This window comes from Nerophis lumbriciformis, linkage group LG17 (genome assembly GCF_033978685.3).
Source record: "Nerophis lumbriciformis linkage group LG17, RoL_Nlum_v2.1, whole genome shotgun sequence".
NCBI lineage: Eukaryota > Metazoa > Chordata > Actinopteri > Syngnathiformes > Syngnathidae > Nerophis > Nerophis lumbriciformis.
The window spans coordinates 13,589,888-13,606,161 of NC_084564.2; the positions used below are offsets into that span (position 1 = coordinate 13,589,888).

The 16,274-nt window shown below is 37.4% G+C and overlaps 1 protein-coding gene across 5 annotated transcripts in view; it reads right to left on the bottom strand.

Moving 5' to 3' along the window:
- Nucleotides 1-16,274, bottom strand: part of stard13b (StAR related lipid transfer domain containing 13b) — a 242,765-nt gene that overhangs the window by 23,965 nt on the left and 202,526 nt on the right. For all 5 annotated transcript variants that reach the window (XM_061972527.1, XM_061972526.1, XM_061972529.2 and 2 more), the window contains 2 exons: nt 8,904-8,985; nt 1,422-1,485 (listed from right to left, as the gene is read on the bottom strand). In XM_061972527.1, the coding sequence (XP_061828511.1) occupies nt 1,422-1,485; nt 8,904-8,985 (146 nt within the window). The remainder of the gene's footprint in view (nt 1-1,421; nt 1,486-8,903; nt 8,986-16,274) is intronic.

Sequence of the window (16,274 nt, forward strand, 5' to 3'; positions counted from 1 at the left end):
ACTTTTAGCAAGTTTGAGACGATTCAGAAGCAAACGCCGGCTTAGTGTGTCAACAATAGCAGCATAAGCTATCAATGTGCCGCTAAAATAGTCCGTCTGCGTTGGCGCTTATGATAACAATATCACTCATATTTGTTTCATTTTCAGGTCACGACGTGTAAATGGAGGATTGTTGGCTGTTTACGGATGTTTTTACAGAGTATAATGGGCGCCACAGAGGACCCTCCATCTGTTGACGTAATTGCTAGCTATTTATTTATGATTTCGAATGCATCAAAAAAGCCAAGCATGTGTTCTTCTCTTACATAAGGATTGTGATCTCTTACCAATTTGTGCGTATTTCCAGTATGACTGATCTGATAATATGGTCAAAATGCAGAAGCGTTACTACAGTGACGTACATACTACGGAAATTGCCGAAAATATCGGGAGTGGAATATTCAGAATGGCCGATTGAATTTGTGGCATTTTGTGATGTTTGGGCGGTATTCTCACATACTTTGCGGATTGTAAATACAATTAGATATGGTTTCATGGATACAGTGAAACACAATTGAGCATATAAAGTGGCGTCCAATAATCCGATAAATGCTTAAAATCTAATATCGGAAATTATTGGTATTTGTTTTTTTTATTATCGGTATCGGGTTTTTTTTTGTTTTTTTTAATTTATTTATTTTTTTAATTAAATCAACATAAAAAACACAAGATACACTTACAATTAGTGCACCAACCCAAAAAACCTCCCTCCCACATTTACACTCATTTACACTCATTCACACAAAAGGGTTGTTTCTTTCTGTTATTAATATTCTGGTTCCTACATTATATATCAATATATATCAATACAGTCTGCAAGGGATACAGTCCGTAAGCACACATGATTGTGCGTGCTGCTGGTCCACTAATAGTACTAACCTTTAACAGTTAATTTTACTAATTTTCATTAATTACTAGTTTCTATGTACCCTATTTTTCGGAGTATAAGTCGCACCGGAGTATAAGTCGAACCTGCCGAAAATGCATAATAAAGAAGGAAAAAACATATATAAATCGCACTGGAGCCCGGCCAAACTATGAAAAAAACTACGACTTATTGTCCGAAAAATACGGTAACTGTTTTTATATTGTTTTACTTCCTTTTTTATTCAAGAAAATGTTTTTAATTTATATATCTTATTTTATAATTAAAAAAAAAAGTACCTTATCTTCACCATACCTGGTTGTCCAAATTAGGCATAATAATGTGTTAATTCCACGACTGCATATATCGGTTGATATCGGTATCGGTAATTAAAGAGTTGGACAATATCGGAATATCGGCAAAAAGCCATTATCGGACATCCCTAATATAGAGTCAACTTGTTTTTCCACTCTACTGCTACTTTAAAGCTTTACCAATGTGAAAAACCAACACTTACTTTCTTCTTTGGGAGGTTGACATCAAGTTTCAGAGAGGCACACTTATTCAAGGTGTTGAGTCGCCTGGAAGACAGACCGAGATGCTATCAACATACAACAGGAAACATCATAAGTGTCCCTCAATGGGAACTCATTCTGATAACATTTTTTTCAGCACAGTAATTAGCGCTCTGTCTGGATGCACCGCCAGATCCAGATGGAAAAAGTCAGTTTGACTAGGGACGTGATGCTGTGCTCGCTGGAAAACTTGAATGTGTCTGCTTTCTCTCACTGCTGGATGCAAGAGTCATGGCAACTTTTGGGAGTGGCTGCATTTCTACTTTCTTGTTCATTCCTGGATGTGTGTAGCTTGAAAGCCGTGCTATTTTGCTATCATGCACAACATTGATTGATTGATTGATTGATTGAAACTTGTATTAGTAGATTGCACAGTTCAGTACATATTCCGTACAATTGACCACTAAATGGTAACACCCAAATACGTTTTTCAACTTGTTTAAGTCGGGGTCCACGTAATTAATTCTTGGTACATGAACCTAGAAATGATGGGCTGCTCAATTCGGATGTTTCAAGTCAGAAAAAGACGAGCGTATTCTGTCCTCCTGAGAACCAGCGTCCTCTGCAGTGGACATTTGTTCTTTTTCCTTTGTCAAATAGTCCTGTTATGCAAATTACAAATGTCCACTGCAGAGGACGCTGCATATTTGGTTAATTTTCAGGTCACGACATGTAATTGGAGGATTGTTGGCGCTTTCTGGATGTTTTTACAGACTATAATGAACGCAACAAAGGACCATCCATCTGTTGACTGAATTGTTAGCTATTTATTAGAGATGTCCGATAATATCGGCCTGTCGATATTATCGGCCGATAAATGCTTTAGAACAGTGTTTTTCAACCACTGTAGTGTGCCGCGGGATACAGTCTGGTGTGCCGTGGGAGATTATCTAATTTCACCTATTTGGGTTAAAAATTATAGTCTGCAAATTATGTGCTGTCTAGAGCTCGGCAGAGTAACCGTGTAATACTCTTCCATATCAGTAGGTGGCAGCAGGTAGCTAATTGCTTTGTAGATGTCGGGAACATGGTTTGTCGTGATCACAATATGCGGGAGGCGGCATGTAAGTAAAAAGGTATCTAATGCTTAAACCAAAAATAAACAAAAGGTAAGTGCCCCTAAGAAAAGGCATTGAAGCTTAGGGATGGCTATGCAAATGAAAGCTAAAATTGAACTGGCGACAAAATAAACAAAAACAGAATGCTGGACGACAACAAAGACTTACAGCGTGCGGAGCAGAAGGCGTCCACAAAGTACATCCGTACATGACATGACAATCAACAACAAAATAGGAGTGCAAGACAATAACTACAACACTACACACAGGAAAACACCAAAAAACTCGAAATGAGTCACGGCGTGATGTGACAGGTGGTGACAGTACACATACTTTGAGACAAGAGCTATAGTGATGCATGCTTGGTTATGGTTGGAATTCATATCCAACAATTGCGAGAACGACTTTTTATTGTAGATATCAGCTGCTGAGTTAAATTTTTAATGTTTTCTGCTGGTGGTGTGCCTCTGCATTTTTTCAATGAAAAAAATGTGCCTTGGCTCAAAAAAGGTTGAAAAACACTGCTTTAGAATGTAGTATCGGAAATTATCAGTATCGTTTTTTTTTTTTTTATCGGTATCGTTTTTAATTATATATTTTTTTGTTTTTTATTTTTATTAAATCAACATAAAAAACACAAGACATACTTACAATTAGTACACCGACCCAAAAAACCTCCCTCCCCCATTTACACTCATTCACACAAAAGGGTTGTTTCTTTTTGTTGTTAATATTCTGGTTCCTACATTATATATCAATATATATCAATACAGTCTGCAAGGGATACAGTCCGTAAGCACACATGATTGTGCGTGCTGCTGGTCCACTAATAGTACTAACCTTTAACGGTTAATTTTACTAATTTTCATTCATTACTAGTTTCTATGTAACTGTTTTTATATTGTTTTACTTTCTTTTTTATTCAAGAAAATGTTATCTTATTTTATTTGTATTTATTTTTTTTAAAAGGACCTTATCTTCACCATATCTGGTTGTTCAAATTAGGCATAATTACGTGTTAATTCCACGACTGTATATATTGGTATCGGTTGATATCGGTATCCGTAATTAAGGGTTTGGTCAATATCGGAATATCGGATATTGGCCAAAAGCCATTATCGGACATCCCTACTATTTTATTTTTTATTTCAAACGCATTACAAAAGCCAAGCATATGTGTTCTTGTCTTACATAAAGATTGTGAAAGATAAACAGGACATCTCTTTCCAATTTTTGCGTATTTCCAGTGTGACTGATTGTTGTAAAATGACCTGAAAATGAACCAAATATGAGTGATATTGTTATTATAAGCGCCAACACAGACGGACTATTTTAGTGGCGCATGAACTGATTACGTGGACCCCGTAATTGAAAAACTTATTCGGGTGTTACCATTTAGTGGTCAATTGTACGGAATATGTACTGTACTGTGCAATCTACTAATAAAAGTTTAAATCAAATCAAATCAAATCAACTTTATTTATAAATCAATCAATCAATCAATCAAAAACTCTTCCATATCAGTAGGTGGCAGCCGGTAGCTAATTGCTTTGTAGATGTCGGAAACAGCGGGAGGCAGGGTGCAGGTAAAAAGGTATCTAATGCTTGAACCAAAAATAAACAAAAGGTGAGTGCCCCTAAGAAAAGGCATTGAAGCTTAGGGAAGGCTATGCAGAATGAAACTAAAACTGAACTGGCTACAAAGTAAACAAAAACAGAATGCTGGACGACAGCAAAGACTTACTGTGGAGCAAAGACGGCGTCCATAAAGTACATCTGAACATGACATGACAATCAACAATGTCCCCACAAAGAAGGATAAAAACAACTGAAATATTCTTGATTGCTAAAACAAAGTAGATGCGGGAAATATTGCTCAAAGGAAGACATGAAACTGCTACAGGAAAATACCTAAAAAAAGAGGAAAAGCCACTAAAATAAGAGCGCAAGACACCACACACAGGAAAACAGCAAAACACTCAAAATAAGTCAGGGTGTGATGTGACAGGTGGTGACAGTACACCTACTTTGAGACAAGAGCTATAGTGATGCATGCTTGGTTATGCTTTAAAGTCATATCCACGACTTTTTACTGTCAACTGAGTTTTGTTCTTTAATGATTTCTGCTGGTGGTGAGCCTCCCGGATTTTTTCATTGCAAAAAATGTGCCTTGGCTCAAAAAATGTTGAAAAACACTGCTCTACTCGAATTCAGTCAAATGTGGTACTCATCCCCCACTCATGATGATTTCTGATAATGGTGATCAATGACACAGTGTCATCAAACAAACTGTCCAGTAGTTCAGTGAATAAAATATAATTTAACTGAAAACATGATTTTGTATGTTTGTTTTTAAAAAATGTTTTAAAAAGAGGTGGTCGTCTTATATTCTGAGTAAGTGTAAGAGCACAACCCAACTTAACTTGGCAACAAACAGATGGTTTTAGATGCGAGGAGTTATCCACACAGCAAGTTCCCATGATTGCTACTGTAGATAGCAGGGCCCGGCAGATAAAGGGAGGATTTCTAAGCTGGGGCCCCTTTATTCCAAAGGCCTAAAGAGCTTTGAAAGCAGCAGCTAAAATAGCAGGTTTCTTAGAAGAGGGGTCGAACCAAAACAGCACCAGCATACGTGAAATATCAATTCTATCAAACGCAGCCCACACTAAGGTGGTATTATTTTGGGACGCGAGACTTTGGCGGCCATCCTTAGATTTCCATAGAAATGGTGTTGAAGTCGCGGGCAAAATCACCCGGCAGTTGCAGCTGTGTCCAATAGTGTACCATTTGTCCCGTGGCCACTTTGGAATTTAGATGAGTTGCTTTAGGGCCGTTTAGAGTCACAGTATGTCAGGGAGTGCGAGGCGCCCTCGCACCTTCCCTCTCTCCATTGTTGCTATGGTTACTCTGGTAACCCGGGTGGCGTTTTCTCGGAAAGAAGAAAGATGGGCCCTCTGACATAACGGGAGTGATATTGAACCGCACGTTTATGGGGTAATGCACTTGGTATATGTCGAGCGCCGTGCCTGTAAAATGGCTCATACATATAATTGTGCCTTGTCGTGCTTTTTTTGTAGTTTATTAGCACTCGAACTTGTAATTGTTGTTTTCCTTTTTTTTTCATTTTATTTTTATTGACATCCAGTATCAGACATTCCAATCCATTACATCATATTCACATAAATCATAAATCTATTGTCTGCCCTAAATGTCAAAATATTTTTGTTTATATCTCACCCATACCACCCACCCCCCTGCCCCCAAAAAAGAAAGAAACAACAAAAAAACAAAGTAATATCTACATATACATCAAAGAAAAAAAAAGAAAAGAAAATAATAATACATTAATAATAATAGTAATCAGAAATAAAATAAAATATAAACAGATACATATATATACCCACTAGAGATGCGCGGATAGGCAATTATTTCATCTGCAACCGCATCACAAAAGTCGTCATCCACCCGCCATCCACCCGAACTAACATTTTATCAAATCCACACCCGCCCGCCGCCCGCCACCCGCCCGTTGTTATATATCTAATATAGACGATGCAAGGCATTAGTGAGGTTAGAAAGCTTTTGCCTGTTAAAGAAAGGAGACTGATCCAATGCAGCAGAGACATTCAATGCGTGATAATATTATTTATCATTATTATAGTATTATTATCATTTCCATTAGGAAAGTGTTGACTATTGTTGCCAATGCCCTCAGATCAGGAGTGTGTTCCTCACACTTTGTGTGCGCAGTTGCAGCAAGCAGAACGATGCTTTTAAGAAGTTAAAAAAATGTTTTAGAAAGACTAGGCCTATATTTTCGTTAGGTAAAAAAAATGTTCTGAATTTATTTCAATGAATATTAACTTGTTATAATGCTCAAATAGGGACGAGGGCGGGGTGCACAGTGAAACAGTGAACAATTTTGCGACAAAGATGAACCTTTATTGATTGATCTGCAGCCATGACAAAATAACAGACAATCTCCATTGTCAACGACAGGCAGGAAAATAAAGATGAACACATAGCCTATGTTGTAGGCATAGGCATAGGCTCATACGTTTTTAAGTTGAAATAAAAGAATACATAAAAATGTGCCTCATAAGCCTTAGGCTGTCAATCACGCGCACAAACTTAAATTATACAATAACATATGTATGTCATCCCTATTTAAACAAAAATAAATAAAATAAATAATAATAATAAATTACCTGCAACTTTTTGGCCAAGGCAAATAGCTGGTCTTTTTTCCCCTGGTCTTTAGTATTCCCTTTTTTAGTTTGTCGTGTACCACGTTTGCTGCCGGCGTTGCCATCTTTTTTTTTTTTTTTCTGTTGTGTTGTGTTGTGATGTGCTGCAGTTCCTGATGAATAATTGCCTGTTTCAAAGAGTGCTGCTCGTTTTTCGTATGTGGGTAACAACATTTAACTATGTATATATATTTCCGAATTGGTTCAACCGCCACCTGCCCGATCTATTTAAAATCTATTTTTTTCGTCAATTCACCCGCCCGACCCGCGGATTATCCGCGGACTACGCGGTTGTGTCCGCAAACCGCACATCTCTAATACCCACACATACATATATTCATACATATACATATATAAAAAGTAATCCTTTTTTTTTTTTTTTTTTGCTATACAATCACTAATTCGAAAAATTAAAGTCAGGTTTATGGGGCGTGACCCAATTTTCCCAGTATGAAGTAAATTTCTCCAATTTATAATTAATAAAGGCGGTTATCTTCTCCATTTTATATATGTCCATTGTTGTTTCCATCCATTGCTTCAAAGTTGGGCTCTCCTGGGATATCCATTTCCTAGTAATGGTCTTTTTACAAGCCACCAGTAGGATATTCATTAAGTGTTTATCTTTCTTCAGCCAGTTCTGAGGTACATGTCCAAAAAACAAAGTTTTACTTTCGAGGGTTATTTCACATTTGAAAATATCCTGTAGATATGCAAATCAGATGGAGAATTAGAGGGAACATTGTTTGGGGGTATCCATAATACGCCGATAGGGAGAAATTTGTATTTACGCGATGAGTCGGGTGTGTTTTGACCTCCGCCGAACCCCTGAGGCCGACTCACCGAACCCCTAGGGTTCGATCGAACCCAGGTTAAGAACCACTGCTCTAAGCGGACTATTTGAGGTAGCCCCTCTGTCATCTTCTCTTAGCAAATCCAAAAATAACTTGGTTACATTTATTACTTTGTTGGCTTGAGACTCATTGTGCTAAATTGGAAGGCCTCCCTGCCACACCCGCTAAATTAGAGATATTCTTTATTTCCTTAAATTGGACAAAATAAGGCTGACACTGAACGGTAGGTCTGTGAAGTTTCAGAAAGTAGGGGGTGGTTTCCGAAAATATGTAAAAGAGACTTACCTTGAATTTAACCCCGATTGAAAGGTAGATAATTGATGAGCCTTTTGTCTGCTTTTGTGTATTGCTGCACCGTGTTGGGGACACTTAGGAGTGCAGCTGTCTGTATGTCAATATTTGACTGTACTTACTTGACTGATGCAATTTTATTTTATTCTATATATAATTTTTGTGGGTTACCGTATTTTTCGGACTATAAGTCGCAGTTTATTTCATAGTTTGGCCGGGGGTGAGACTTATACTCAGGAGCGACGTATGTGTGAAATTATTAACACATTACCGTAAAATATCAAATAATATTATTTATCTCATTCACGTAAGAGACTAGACGTATAAGATTTCATGGGATTTAGCGATTAGGAGTGACAGATTGTTTGGTAAACGTATAGCATGTTCTATATGTTATAGTTATTTGAATGACTCTTACCATAATATGTTACGTTAACATACCAGTCACGTTCTCAGTTGGTTATTTATGCCTCATATAACGTACACTTATTCAGCCTGTTGTTCACTATTCTTTATTTATTTTAAATTGCCTTTCAAATGTCTATTCTTGGTGTTGGGTTTTATCAAATAAATTTCCCCCAAAAATGCGACTTATACTCCAGTGCGACTTATATATGTTTTTTTTCCTTCTTTATTGTGCATTTTCGGCAGGTGCGACTTATACTCCGGTGCGACTTATACTCCGAAAAATACGGTACTTGTTTGACATGTTTGTATTTCTGGACTGAATATGTCAAAAATCCAATAAACAAATGTTTAAAAACAAAAATAACAACAACAAAAACAACAACCGAAAGCCTTATCCAGCTGTTTACTGATGTATACTATTCATGTTTAAATAACTTTTACTGCAAATGAAAATCGGCCTCCTTGACAACTAATAATCGGTATTGATATCGGCCCAGACAAAAACATGTTGGTCGATGTCTAATTTCTATCCTGCTATATTAAAACGGATTAAAATAAAATGCATTTACCTGCAAAGAGGCTCGACAAGATCTTTGTCCAGGAAGTCATGGTCTCTTTTGACAGGGCTGATGTCAATGGGGAACTGGGAATCTTGAAGGAAAACGACATTAAGATTAGAAGAGCCAGCAGCCAGGACTGATGTTTCGTCAGACAGAATTCATGTTGACACCAAAATGGAAAAAAATAAAATAATGGATCCATTGAGAGATTCCCAGAAATGAACTGCGAAGCTTTCGTAGTATTTGATGCTAATGACAAGGGACGGAATGTGTCCAAAAAACAGCGCTCTTGCTTGTGCCGGCATTACGTGCTGCGCGGTGGTATGCGGGTACTCTTACATAACGTAGTGGACAGCCTCCAGAATTTCTGAATCTGACATTCCACGGCATTCATGTAAAGTCGTTAACTTTGTCATGAAAAGCAGGCCGGCAGGCAGCGATGACCGCTCAGACCCAAACAAGGCCCAGCTTGTTCTTGAGGCTTTGAAGCAGCATTACATCTTAATAATGCATTTCATCTTGGATTTAATTTGCAGGAACCTGCTGCAACTGGAGAGAAACCCCCAATTGGTAGCTTTTCTCCATGGGGAACAATTTATTTTTGCAAGAGGCTGCAAATCAGTTCACAGTCTAGACCTAAACTAAATAGATCTGGAGATCACATTTTCAGAAAGCTAAAGATCGGTGGGCCAGACGAATTTATGCCAGTGCATACCCAGCGGACACAAGACATTGATACAACATTGATTATACATACATGTCCTTTAAAACTGACTTTAACAAAGCGTTGCAAAATAGTTGTATTTGTAAATTGAAAATGTTGATGTCCAACGTTGGATCCACGTTGTTGGTTGGAATGACCAAATGTCAATGGTCTAATCAACATCACAACCTGACATTGAATAAACGTCGTCAAAATAATGTTGTTCCAACGTTGTATTTTTGTTGTAGAATATTGGTTGGGAAATGACCAAAATTCAATGGTCAAATCAACGTCAGAATCCGACATTAATTAGACGTTGATTAACGTTTCAATGTTATGTTTGAGTTGTGGAATAGTGGTTGGGAATTGACCAAAATTCAATGATCAAATCAACGTCAGAATCCATCCATCCATCCATCTATTTTTTACCGCTTGTCCCGTTTGGGGTCGCGGCTACAATCGGGCGGAAGGCGGGGCACACCCTGGACAAGTCGCCACCTCATCGCAGGGCCAACACAGATAGACAGACAACATTCACACTCACATTCACACACTAGGGCCAATTTAGTGTTGCCAATCAACCTATCCCCAGGTGCATGTCTTTGGAGGTGGGAGGAAGCCGGAGTACCCGGAGGGAACCCACACAGCCACAGGGAGAACATGCAAACTCCACACAGAAAGATCCCGAGCCCAGGATTGAACCCAGGACCTTCGTATTGTGAGGCACACGCACTAATCCAACATTGATTAAATGTCGTCAAAAATATTTTTGTTTCAACGTTATGTTTGAGTTGTAAAATATTGGTTGGGAAATGACCAAAATTCAATGATCAAATCAACGTCAGAACCCGAAATTGATTAAAAGTTGTCAAAAATAATGTTGTTTCAATGTTATGTTTGAGTTGTAGAATATTGGTTGGGAAACGACCAAAATTCCATGGTCAAATCAACGTCAGAACCCGACATTGATTAAACATTGTCAAAAATAATGTTGTTTCAATGTTATGTTTGAGTTGTAGAATAGTGGTTGGGAAATGACCAAAATTCAATGATCAAATCTACGTCAGAACCCGACATTCATTAAACAGTGTCAAAAATAATGTTTCAATGTTATGTTTGAGTTGTAGAATAGTGGTTGGGAAATGACCAAAATTCAATGGTCAAATCAACGTCAGAACCCGACATTGATTAAACGTTTTCAAAAATAATGTTGTTTCAATGTTATGTTTGAGTTGTAGAATAGTGGTTGGGAAATGACCAAAATTCAATGATCAAATCTACGTCAGAACCCGACATTGTTTAAACGTCGTCAAAAAGCATGTTGTTTCAACGTTATGTTTGAGTTGTAGAATATTGGTTGCGAAATGACCAAAATTCAATGATTAAATCAACATCAGAATTCAACATTGAAAACAATTATAATAATAAAAAATAAAAAATAAAATAAAAATAAAAATAAAAAAATTTAAAAAAAAGAATTCAACATTGATTAAACGTCTTCAAAAAGAATGTTGTTTCAACGTTATGTTTGAGTTGCTCAAGGTCAGGACCTAATTCAACAAGTTCTCAACGTTGTTTCAATGTTGTGCCTGCTGGGTAAGGCCTGAGTGACAAATCGATTGTGTTGATAAACTAAACTGAAACGTTTTTATTGTTGTGGTGTTTGCGATACAGCAGCTTGCAGGTAAGATGATGATTTACCGTATTTTCTGGAATATAAACCTCTACTTTTTTCCTACACTTTGAACCCTGCGGTGTGGCAAATGTATGTATTTTTCTTCGCCAAAGGCTATAATGTTTTGCATTCAACAAATAGTTTTCATAAAACACCGACAGACACTGAAAAGGTGTGTTATTATTTGTGCTACGGCGCCATCTTTTGGACAAGTTCACTCACTGCAGGTGCTACGGGTTGACAATGTACTTCCTGTGTCGTGATTTGAACCGGAAGTATAACCGTCCATAGCGTTATCTACTCCAAAGGATTCTTCATTCATCACTCCAAGCAATGTTTGTAAGTTTTACAATACAACTAAAACTATTCATACTTACTAAACCGTCCCATGCATGAGGTCTGTAGGAGTGTTTTCATGCATATTTGTACATGTTATCGTAATGTCATCAAGTTAAAGTTAAAGTTAAAGTACCAATGATTGTCTCACACACACTAGGTGTGGTGAAATGTGTCTTCTGCATTTGACCCATCCCCTTGCTCACCTTCTGGGAGGTGAGGGGAGCAGTGAGCAGCAGAAGTGGCCGCACCCGGGAAACATTTTGGTGATTTAACCCCCAATTCCAACCCTTGATGCTGAGTGCCAAGCAGGGAGGTAATGGGTCCCATTTTTATAGTCTTTGGTATGACTCGGCCGGGGTTTGAACTCACAACCTACCGATCTCAGGGCGGTAAAAAACGATTCGGAAGTAAAACAATAACTATTTTCTGCAACAAAAAACACGATTCGCAAGTAAATACAACCCTTTTCTGCAAGTAAAAAAAACGGTTTGCATGTACTTTTGTAAAAAAATAAAAAATAAATTGTTTTTGTATGTAAATGAGAAACGATTCGCAAGTCAGAAAAATATTTTCTGCGAGCAAAAAGCAATTTTGGAAGTAAAAACAATTTTCCACAAGTCAAGAAACAATTTTGCAAGTAAAAAAAAAAGCTATTTTCCGCGAGTGAAAAATGATTCGCAAGAAGAAAAAAATACATTTCTGCAAGTAAAAAAAAACAAAAAATTTCTGCAAGTAAAAAACTATATGCAAGTAAAAAAAACTATTTTCTGCAAGTGAAAAAAGTTTGCAAGTAAGAAAAACAATTTTCTGGAAGTAAAAAAATGACTTGCAAGCAAAAAAACAAAACAATTTTCTGCAAGTAAAGAAACGATTTTGCAAGTAAAAAAAAAAGCAATTTTATGAAAGTGAAAAATGATTCGCAAGGAAAAATAAATACATTTCTGCAAGTAAAAAAACAAAACGATTTTCTGCAAGTGAAAAACTATTTGCAAATAAGAAAAACTATTTTCTGGAAGTAAAACAATTAGTTGCAAGCAAAAAAAAAAAAAAAACAATTTTTGAAAAAACTGGCAGCTGAGTTGCCGAAATACAATAAAACAGCACTACTGTATTTCTATTTACAGTAATATGTTGTACAAATAATAATAATTAAAAAAAACAACACCATATATTTTACAGTAAAAGTCTGGCAACTAAGCTGGCAGGTTTTTTTTTCTGTAAAAAAACAGTAGTAAAATCCACAGATTTTTTTTTTACTCTTTAAGTTAAAAAAAAACTAAAATATTTAAATTCATAGGTAAATTCATGAATTATTTACTGTTACAAGCGGCCCTCCAATGGCAGCCATGACTGCGGTGTGGCCCTCAATGAAAAAAGAGTTTGACACCTCTGGCATACTTGCCAACCCTCCCGGATTTTCCGGGAAACTCCCGAAATTCAGCGCCTCTCCCGAAAACCTCCCGGGACACATTTTCTCCCGAAAATCTCCCGAAATTCAGGCGGACCTGGAGGCCACGCCTCCTCCAGCTCCATGCGGACCTGGAGGGTCTGCATGGAGCAATGTTGTTGTAATATATTGAGTTGGAGGCAATAAACAGGCGAGGGGATGAAGTACGTCTCTTTACTGTAGACTTCAGAACAGACTCACACACTTGACGTCAGGTGCACAACACCACGTAAATCGTTGGCCAACCAAAAAGTAACCCCAGTACGCTATAGCCAACATTCACCAGGAGATGGCAACAGACAAACATAGATCACCCTATTACATTCCAGTCTCTCCATGTTTTCTCCATGGTAACATGTGATCCACATGCACTGTCTCTGTCCCTCTTGATATATATATATATATATATATATATATATATATATATATATGTATAAAAATATATATATATATATATATATATAAGAAAATACTTCACTTTCAGTGAATTCTAGCTATATATATATATATATATATATATATATATATATATATATATGTATATATATATATATATATTTATTTTACTATACATATATATATATATATATATATATATATATGTATGTATATATATATATATATATATATATATATATATATATATATATATACTGTATATTTATATGAAATACTTGACTTGGTGAATTCTAGCTGTAAATATACTCCTCCCCTCTTAGCCACGCCCCCAACCACGCCCCCGCCCCACCCCGACCACGCCCCCCCACCTCCCGAAATCGGAGGTCTCAAGGTTGGCAAGTATGGTCTAGTGGGACAGGCTAAAGTTTTTAAATTAAGTCGGAGAAAATGCAGTCCTTTATAAATTATTTAAAAAATTATTAAATTAAATAATTAAAAAAAAAAAAAAAAAAAAAATGTTATTGTTTCTCTGTGGCCCGGTAGAAAATGCTTCACGGACCGGTGGTTGGGGACCACTGCTCTATAAGACAAGAGTGTGGTGATGTTTTGAGGAATCTGCTGCAGAAATTGTAGTCGTTCCCTAGTTTGGAACTGGACTGGAAGGACCAGTCTGATGTCATTCCTGCACCACCAGTTGAATAGTCCTGCTCTCCACGGACATGAGAGGTCTGCTTTAAAGAACTGTCTTTGGTGTAGAAGACAGATTGATGTTGTAACCCTATCTCGGAAAAGATTAGACTTTAAAAAGCGGCTCGTTTTTGTCTTGTCTGGACGCCCGAGCGGCACCAGAAACATGGCAGTCGCATCAAAGGGCTCCTCTATGCACATCGCTGATGAATGCATGGAATTATTCTCCGTGTTGGCGAACGGCCTGAACGACACCGTGACCTTATGTACTGATGTTCATGCTCCTAAAAAGGCCACATTCAGGCTGTTCACACACTGTGCTTTATTAAACACCCTCTATTAAGGCCTAAAATAGAGATTCTGGGTTATTTTTTCCCCATAATTCATCTCTATCTACCCCGAGGGTGTCAAACTTGTTGTCATCGAGGGCCATATTGCACTTATGACCGCTTGTAACAGTGAATAATATGTAAATATAATTGTATAAGGATTTGCCTCATGTTATTGGGATACAATTGCATATGCATTTGATATTACATTGATTTTTGAATACACTGTAAAAAGAAAGCTGTGGATTTCGCCGTAAACCTTAAATTTGACAGCATATTGTAAAATATGCACAGATTTTTTTACGTTACAATTCAGGCAACTGAGCTGGCAGTTTTTTGTTACCATAAAACAGTGTTTTTCAACCACAGTGCCACGGCACACTAGTGCTGTCTAGAGCTCGGCAGAGTAACCGTGTAATACTCTTCCATTTCAGTAGGTGGCAGCCGGTAGCTAATTGCTTTGTAGATGTCGGAAACAGCGGGAGGCAGTGTGCAGGTAAAAAGGTGTCTATTGCTTAAACCAAAAATAAACAAAAAGGCATTGGAGCTTAGGGAAGGCTATGCAGAACAAAACTAAAACTGAACTGGCTTCAAAGTAAACAAAAACAGAATGCTGGACGACAGCAAAGACTTATTGTGGAGCAAAGACGGCGTCCACAAAGTACATCCGAACATGACATGACAATCAACAATGTCCCCACAAAGAAGGATAAAAACAACTGAAATATTCTTGTATGCTAAAACAAAGTAGATGCGGGGAATAGCGCTCTAAGGAAGACATGAAACTGCTACAGGAAAATACCAAAAAAAAGAGAAAAAGCCAATAAAATAGGAGCGCAAGACAAGAACTAAAGCACTACACACAGGAAAACAGCAAAAAAGTCAAATTAAGTCAGGGCGTGATGTGACAGGTGGTGACAGTACACCTACTTTGAGACAAGAGCTATATTGATGCACGGTTGGTTCCGGTTTAAAGTCATATCCAACAACTGCAACTTTTTACTGTCAACTGAGTTTCGTTTTTTAATTATTTCTGCTGGTGGTGTGCCTCCGGATTTTTTTCACGCAAAAAATGTGCCTTGGCTCAAAAAAGGTTGAAAAACACTGCCATGAAATACACAAATGTTGTTTTTCAGTCAATGTATCACTGTAAACAGGAAAACAGTACCACTGTTTTTTGGCCCGAAAATTCTAGCAACTGTAAAATATGTTGTTATTTTTACAGTGTACAATTTGATGGATAACTTGCTTCGAAATCATAAGTCAAGCAAGATATTTGAGTACCGTATTTTCTGGACTACAAGCCGCTACTTTTTATCACCCCCCCACGCTTATAAAACGGTGTGGCTAATTTAAGGAATATTTCCACGCCAACGGTCATAATGTTTTGTATTCAAAAGTTTTCCTATTGCACCATCAGAGACGCTGAAAAGGTGTGTTATTGTTTGTGCGATGGCGCCATCTTTTGGGCGAGTTCACTCACTGTCGGTGCTGCGGGTTGCAAATGTACTTCCTGTTTCGTGCCTTGAACCGGAAGTATAACCTTCCACGGTATTTCATCATTCATCACTCCAAGCAGCATTTACAATGTAACTAAAAAAATTCACAATTACTTGTGATGTCTGTAGGAGTGTTTTCATGCATATTTGTATGTGCTGTCGTAATGTCATCAAGCTAGCATCGTTAGCATTAGCGAATATGCTAACACATTTACAAGTGTCTGTGTTGGTATTATTAACTTACAATGGAATTCTTTTTGTATTGCTTCAGTTTCGTTTATTCACCAAAACGTCACCGTGGA